The sequence below is a fragment of the Plectrocnemia conspersa genome, unplaced genomic scaffold (assembly GCF_051122295.1).
Source record: "Plectrocnemia conspersa isolate PC_06_02 unplaced genomic scaffold, ASM5112229v1 ptg000006l, whole genome shotgun sequence".
Taxonomy (NCBI): Eukaryota; Metazoa; Arthropoda; class Insecta; order Trichoptera; family Polycentropodidae; genus Plectrocnemia; species Plectrocnemia conspersa.
In genome coordinates, this window is record NW_028277170.1 from 19,397,211 (window position 1) to 19,405,658 (window position 8,448).

At 29.9% G+C, this 8,448-nt stretch overlaps 1 protein-coding gene and 1 long non-coding RNA gene across 3 annotated transcripts in view; one reads left to right on the forward strand and one right to left on the reverse strand.

Annotated features, from left to right (window-relative positions):
• LOC148234448 (protein gone early-like) overlaps positions 1-6,336 on the forward strand; it is a 107,792-nt gene extending 101,456 nt beyond the window's left edge. For both annotated transcript variants that reach the window (XM_088188293.1, XM_088188294.1), the window contains 8 exons: positions 480-583; positions 1,048-1,277; positions 2,841-3,025; positions 3,093-3,206; positions 5,139-5,288; positions 5,364-5,550; positions 5,623-5,699; positions 5,772-6,336. In XM_088188293.1, the coding sequence (XP_088044419.1) occupies positions 480-583; positions 1,048-1,277; positions 2,841-3,025; positions 3,093-3,206; positions 5,139-5,288; positions 5,364-5,550; positions 5,623-5,699; positions 5,772-5,871 (1,147 nt within the window). In that variant the 3' untranslated portion in view covers positions 5,872-6,336. The remainder of the gene's footprint in view (positions 1-479; positions 584-1,047; positions 1,278-2,840; positions 3,026-3,092; positions 3,207-5,138; positions 5,289-5,363; positions 5,551-5,622; positions 5,700-5,771) is intronic.
• On the reverse strand, positions 473-3,726 carry LOC148234450 (uncharacterized). The gene is made up of 2 exons (XR_015810138.1): positions 3,522-3,726; positions 473-3,431 (listed from the first exon to the last, which is right to left on the reverse strand). It is a non-coding gene; the product is annotated as an uncharacterized LOC148234450 (long non-coding RNA).
• Positions 6,337-8,448: the final 2,112 nt, after the last annotated feature.

Here is an 8,448-nt window from a genome sequence, read left to right on the forward strand (position 1 = left end):
TTATTTAAATTCATAATTTTTTATCACTACTGACAAGAACCAATGACCTCTTTCACGGACAATTTATCTATTGCTGTATTGCCCGGAGTGCTACGAACAGGAAATTTTTCATGATCAGAGTGTAACACAAAATATTTGAAAAATATAAATGAATACCGTATTACAATACCATAAGCAAAATACAGTACAAAATTAAAGTGAGAAAACTTCACAACTGCAAACGAAATGTAGTGTTATTAAATTTGATTATATCCTAATCTAAAGTTATTGCACGAATTGAACTTGAATGTTATTCGTTAAACTATTATTTTATACGTATTTAAAAAAAACAAACGAATTATAAACTAATATGCCGTGTATATTATGTATATATATAGAATATAATTTCAATCTGCCATAACAAAATTCTTTTTTCTCTCAGTTCTTTATGAATTAACACTTTTATGTATTTTTTAATGATTGATTATTTTCATTTTCAGGAGATTGTTTGATTATATCACTGGATGGACCGTCAAAGAAATGATTCCATTTGGAGGAAAGCATCTAAACCACGCCATGCATAAATTTACAAATATTGTAACAGGTACTGATTTTATTTTAGTAATATGTAATAACTTCGGTAGGAAAACAGGTAATAAAAAATAAATGGTTATTTAGTTTAAAATATAATAATTAAATATTTGAATCAAGTCAGTATTAGACATCTTTTGACCCAACTTACATCAATGTTCTTCTTTATTGTTTCATCAGAAGGCTACTTTTTTAATGTCGAACCAGTTTCCTTGGAGATTTCATCGCATGAAGATCACAATTTAAAATGAATGTGAAATTTAGCTCGTTATTTTTGTAAAAACTTCTAATAGAAAACCCATATCATGGTACGCAATGTGCTTATGACAGCAAAAGACAAACATGTCGACAATTCTTTACATAGAAACTTCAACGACCTTTTGATTAGATAAAAACGAATGATTGAAATCGCTTTTTTTCTACCGAACCATGTAGTATACAAAATACTCGTGTAAAATGCATAATTATATTTTTCAGGATATAAACGAAAGGTGCCGCGTTGGGATGTCTGCGTATCTTACATTAAAAATACAATGACATTAGCCTATCACGGACTATTATTCAGAAATCTAGATGACACAGTTGGATTCAATAAGCGAACTAAAATAATTAACGAAATGTACAATTATATGAAGTTGTCGATATATGAAGAAATTTCTAGCAATGATAATTTCGATAAGAATATGCAAGACTATTTGATTCATCAGGTATAAAATCATAGTGTTATATATGTCTTTAATGGTTGACAGAATAGTGCAGTCCGTAACATCTCAGACTAGTTACTCTGAGGTCGCAGATTTGAGTCCCGGCAGCGGTACTCAAATTTTTATTTATAAAAAATGCACTATTATTAAAAACAAAAAAAAAATATATTACACATAATAAATTATAATTATTAGGAGTAATACATATGTCACCGATTCCCAGACTTTCAGTCTGGTGGTTAATACTTACTTGTAGGTATTCGTTATGTCTGTTTGACTTACCCAGTTGGTACAGATTTACCCTGTTGTAATGTATTGATACAATAGATAAAAAAAATGTTACACCGAATCACGTTACACCAAATGCCATTTTTGACAGTTGCAAAACATCACGTTTATTGAAGAGTCCAAATTTTTTGCTTTTGTATTGTGTATGAACAGTATTGCCGTTAAAAATAGCAGTCCATGTTGACATATTGAAATTTAATGAAATAAAATAATTTACTATAGCTAGTTTTCTAAGTAACGGTTAGGTGCGTACGTTGGTCAGTACAGTGAACACCCCATGAGTAACTCTGCAACGAATCATGGAGTGTTCACTGTTCTGACCAATGCTCGCACCTAACCTTGGCAAAATGCTTGTTAATAAAATTTGTACGTCGTCATTTTTATAGATCTAGACTTTTTTGCCATCCTAAATGAAAATGAACATCACTGTAGTTAATGTTTGATTTATTTTTATATAATCAAATGACATTTGATCTAGTTACGAAAAACACCACCCGAGCGCTACTATCGCACCTACTTTTCCAACAGTTTAACCATAAGAGATTAAAAATCGACCATACACCCACTATACAAATCGTGAAACTACCTAATAAGTTCTAGACTTGGGCATTCTAAATGAAAATGAACATCGCTATAGTTTATGATTGATGTATTTTTATAAATATAATGAAATGACATTTGGTCTATACTATATTTGCGTTGACACAGTCAGTTAGAGCTATTCATTTCATTATCATTCATAATTGAGAAAGATATGGCAAGTTTGGTTTATGCCCCTACTATTAGCTCTAAAGCACACGATACTTATCATTACTTCTGTTCATATTTTGAACAAATTTATAAAAATTAAAATTGTTATATTTATGTATTTTTTTATATTTATCAATTAATCGGAGTAATGATCTATATATCGAACATATATCCGCATCGTTTGCTTTAAAGCTAATATTAGGGGCATAAACCCAAATTTTCCATCTCCTTCTCGATTATAAATAATGATGAAGCGGATAGCTCTCGAACCGACTGTGTTAGCGCAAATATAAAATAGTCACGAAAAACACCACCAGAGCACTATTATCTACTTTGATTAATGTACGAAATAAGCGAAACAATTCCTTCCTAATTCACGCATTAGGCAGATAATTTTTCTAACTTATGAATAATGCATTTTTCACGAACTATGCAATTTTTTTGTCCGTTTCACGCAATATGCTATTTTAACGATACGGTGTAACATATTTAATGTACATAATATTAACATATAAATATATTGAATAGGTTTCAACAGTGCAGCTCAGAACTGGAATACCTTTTGAAGAGTTGAATGAAGATTATTTGAATTGGTATTACGAAAATTTATCAGTGACCAATGATTTTTATCAAAACATGAAACAGATCACAGCCTTCAAAAGATCTTTATATTCACATGCGTATAATGGTTTGGCTGAAAATAAAACAGAGAGGTAAACACGTTCATGATTCATGAATTTTAAATTTATATAAATTTTAATTAGGTATTTGTTATTTTAGTTTTTTGTTGTCATTGGAAGTTCAAGACACAGTACAGTATGACGTCAATAAGAACGTGATAGTAATACCGAGCTATCTCATTGACAGGAATAATTTTAATGAATACTTGCCAATGTAAGTTGCATAGTTTATATGTACATCATATGTACTTACTACTGTTATATTAGGAACTAAGTATGTACTTCAGTCTTTGTATTGTCTTGTGACGAAAAGATGAGTTGAGAAGTTATGAAATATGGTCGAATATGGTGTTCTTATTGCTTGGCATTCGGCTATGATTTTGTGCAGCTAAATACGTCTTAGGTACTCTTATATTATCCATAGATATTCGTTATGTCACTGTCAAAACCAGAAAAGAAGATATTAGAGAAATTTGAATTTCGTGCTTTTAAAGCAATGGAGATCAGTTAATAGATTTGAACACCAAACCTGTGGCTCATGAACGAGCAATCTGTCACTTCACGAAGGCCATAATAAATGCAACATCGGCCAGGACAATAACAAATCGAAATTCGGCCAGCTTATAAAATATTTTTAATTAAATAAATTATTAGAAAAGTAATTTAATTAAAAAAATGTTTTTTTATTAATTTAGTAGGAACATTTTTATAATTTTATTTTAATAACAGCTCAATTTGATGCATTGTCAATGAAATATTAACTAATATTAAAATTACATATTTACGTATATTTAAAATCTATCAATGTATAGTTGTTAATGCATGCTAAAATTTCGAGTGTGTAAAAAATTAATGCATATTTTATCCAGTTCCATTTGAGAAAATTAATTATTATCGGCATAATAGTTACAAAGGTCAGAATAAAAATCTAATCTCTGTTAAAATTTTAATAACAGCCTAATTATAATTATATTATTCAGGGTTAAAATAATTAAAATATTCAGAATCAGAATAAATATCAAATGGTTAGAATAAAAATATAGGACGATTATGTGAATTCAAAAAAAAAATATTACATTTATTAATATCAATGGGCAATAAATTATTTATTTAAGAATCTATTCAATTGTATGTCATTAACTTAACTCTCAGTGAATCTGCATTGAATATTTTAAATTATATGTAGGACGCGAGCGACGAACAAAGCGGGAATAACGACAGAGCGGAGGCAAAGAGCACGCTTGTTATGTTGAAATCTGACAATGCTGCGAGGTCAACTAAACATCTTGCCCCTAAAACACCTCGATAATGACCATGTAATATTATGCTAATCATCTGTCAATATAAAAGCTGACCTTGAGATTAAAATACTGACCGAAAAAAATAATTCTGATCATTTACTCAAATTAATTCATACTATTTAAGCAAAGTTTTGCCCAGGCCAATTTATATTCTAACCATCTAATATTTATTCTGGACGCTTATATTCTGAGCACAACCATACTAAAATTCTGACCCGAAAAACACGAATCATAATCATCCCAATGCTATATTATATACCATATCTATGATTAAAATATTGAAGTGGTTCTGTTACCAAGTTATTTAATAAGAATTAAATATATATTTGACACGTGCACAGAGGTGTAAATTTAAATAATATCATTCCTAGGACCATCTGTAAGAATAAAAATTGAATGTAATAAAAAAACACCTTCATACATTAAAAACTAAATATTATATATTATTATTTTTTTGCATAATATTTTATACAAATATTTTCGATTATCTTATTATTATATAGCATGATTAACCAGTAATGTAAGACTTGGATTCGAAACGAATATATAGTCTTTGAGAGATCAGAATTATTGATTATTATAATATTATAGTTCTGATCGATCACTTCAGAATAAGTCTTCCTTGATCTTCTTAATCTCGTGATGAATAATCAAAATAAAATCGAGGTCATACATAGTGATTGTAAGTTGTAATAATAAACAATTTACAAACAATAAATGATTTCAGTCTGGTGTTTCACTGCTTACTTAGTAGTTGTTGATTGCGTTTGAACCATTGTAACACAAAGGACTAACCCCCGTCAAGTCGCAACGAATGATTTACACTAAATAAATAATATTTTTAGCCCAATTCAATACGGACGCATAGGAACAAAAATAGCAGAAGCAATCATTCAAGGAATGTACTATATGAACGATAATGGTGAAACAATATCCTCGTTGTATTTCGATATAGTGGCAGAAACTTCTTATGTAGTCTTCAACTGTGTAAACAAGTAATACAATTTTAATTAAGTTATATGATTATCAGTTAGTCAGGTTGATGCTTGAATTGTATAATATTTATGTAGAATATATACAAGATACAACCAGAAGATGAACCATAGAACCATTTTGAATACAATTATTGAATCTATTGGAGTAAAAGTAACTGAACAAGCAATGATACGACATATGGACGTGGAAAAAAGGCATGTGCATGTTCCTGGACTAGACAAATATGAAGGAGGTGGTTTATTCATCTTGAATTACATCCAGGTACATAGAATGATTGTTAAAATTATTTATACATAACAATTATAACTAACCTATTTTTTATATTTCTTTCAGAATAAGTGTGAAGTAGAATCGATGCAATTTTATGAATGGAACATTGCATCAAAATTTTATTTACAGCCAAAAACGATGTAAGTCATATTTATAGGATCGTATAAGAAAAATAGTTGAATAACAATCTAGCAACATTGTTTTTATTTTAGGATATCAGTGATATGGAGAAATCTCTTATCCTTCTACTTGGATTTTCCATGCGAAGCAAGAAATGTATTGAAAAATAACGCTTGTGAATTGTACATCTAATATTATTAATTATATTTTATTCATATATTTAAATGAGGAAATAGTCATATGACTAATTTTTTTATGTTTTCAATTTTATATGTAATTCCATTTTTAAACTTTATTTATGAAACTATTTTTATAAAATATATTAACTTATTTACTTTTACGGCCAAATAATTAATCTTAAAATAAATTAAGTGTCCAAATAATTATCCGCAATATCTACCGATGGAAGTTTCAGAACAGAAATAATTAAAAGAATACAAACGCACCACTGATGTGATGGTAGCGAGAGCTGTATTAATTTTTGGTGGACCATGAATGGAAGGAGACGGCCAGCGAGGCTTCTTCCACCAATCATTCATATAATTAGAAATAACCATGTAACTATTAACGATAATAAAATATTTTTGTAACGGCCAAACTGTATATAATTACCACCCATCAAAATTACATAATGAAAGAACTATTATTGTCAGCGATAGCAAAAGATGACGATCCTTATAAGTTTTGATTTAATTTTATTGTAGTTAAAACTTTTACATGAAGTTTATATGAAGTTGATTCAGCCACTTTTACATGAAGTTGATTCAGCCTACAATGAACTAGTAATGTTCAATAATGTGAGATGGCTGAGCCGAGAAAAAGTACTAGTACGACAGTACTGACTATTTAACCTGGGGTTGCCAGTGGTTTGGACTTATAAAAGCGATAAAAAGTAAACTTTAAATTTTTAAACGATATGTAGACTAAGGCCCACTGTCCACGAAGGCGTCGCTGCATAGACGCGTATTTATTATTGTACGCTTGTACACCTGCTTGCTGAGTACATATAAACTAACGAAATATTATTTGACTTCTCACCTCACTCCAAGCTTTCTCAGTAATATCTTTTCTTGCATAATTTGCAAGATTACTATTATAAAGACACTGGTACTTTTCAACGATCTGAAAAAATTTAGCAGCTGAAATTGCCATTGTTTTCTACACATTCACGCAGTTCGATACGCTCGGGGGTCTGACATGCTTGACGACTGTCGTCATGAAGTTTGCGTGCAGCGACGTGTGCGTGACGTTGCAGCTCCGTCGACAGTGTTTTTCTAATTTTGGCTCAATAGTTGGCAAACTATTGAGCCAAAAATAAATTTTACATTTTCAAACTATATTAAATTTGAAAACATACAATACAACAGAACGGGCAACAATCGAGTTGAAGAGTTACGAAATACCATCATATGTGGTGTTTCTATTGCTTCAAACCCCACTGTAACTACGCAGTTATAATACGACAGCGACTTTGGTACACCGTGTATCGTTTTGTATCATATTGATTTTATAACTTCTGACACACGAACGAGCAACTGTCACTACACGAAGGCCATAACAAACGCAACATCGATCAGGGTGATAACAAATCGAAATTCGGCCAGCTTACAATTTTTTATATAATATATTTTAATTAAATTAATAATTAGAATGCTAAAACAAATAAAAACATCATTTTCTTCTATAAAAAATATTTTAAACAAAAAAAAATATATTCTCATGATTAATTTTCTCATTTTTATTGTCAATTAAATAATAATAACTAATATAAAAAATACAATTAAGTAAATTTAAAATCTACAATTTAAAGTTTAACGCAGTGTTGTAAATGTGGGAAGGTAAAACGTAAATAAAATCTGTCTTATCCGGTTCCATTCCAAAAAATAAATAATTATCACATTTATGATTATGCCACATCTATGTATAAAAGATTGAAATTATTAGATGACTTTTTTAATTGTCATATATTTATTTATTTATTTAAATTAAATTAAGACCATCGTATTATTGCAATACACAAAAAAATATAATTAAAATAATACACAAAAAAAAAAAATATAATAAATATTAAATTTATATTATACGAATCGGACCAGCTCCTCGTAGCCGACATTAAATAGATCAATGTACAATGCCAGCATATTAAGAAGCCCGACGGTAAAAGCCATAGGCGAGTCAACAAGTGTAGACATTTTAGCCCCAACAGTTATCAAAACATGACGCGATCGTGATTCTCGAAGACGTTCTGGAACCCAAAACTCGAATGCCTCAAGAATAGCTGAATTGTCGACAGCGTCCTTCAGTAGTTTGAATAAATGCTTAGCGATTTACAACTTTCTGCGAATCGTATCCCAACGCTCCTAAAAGAAAGGCGCTGTTCTATAAGAACGGATTATAACCAAATACCTTAAGAACCTTTTCTGGTCCAGGGATTCAGGGACTTCAAATTATAGCTCCCAATTCAAGAATGCTACGAACTAAGGTGTTATGGGGGATGCCAATAACTTAGGGATCATCAAAAGATTAATAACAATAAACTAGCTTTTTCCGGCGTCTACTCTGTCTGCAAAGTCACACGTCTTAAGCATCAAGTTAAAGAAATAATTTATATATACGTAAAACAATGTATTTTTTGCTACGTGTGCTTTAAATTTTATAATAAATATTGTCAAAAAAAACTTCTTCGATAAAGGATTATTATTACGGCGGGAAAATTGTATGGCAAAAACGTTTAAGAACACCTGATATAATGGTATAAACAAAGTGATT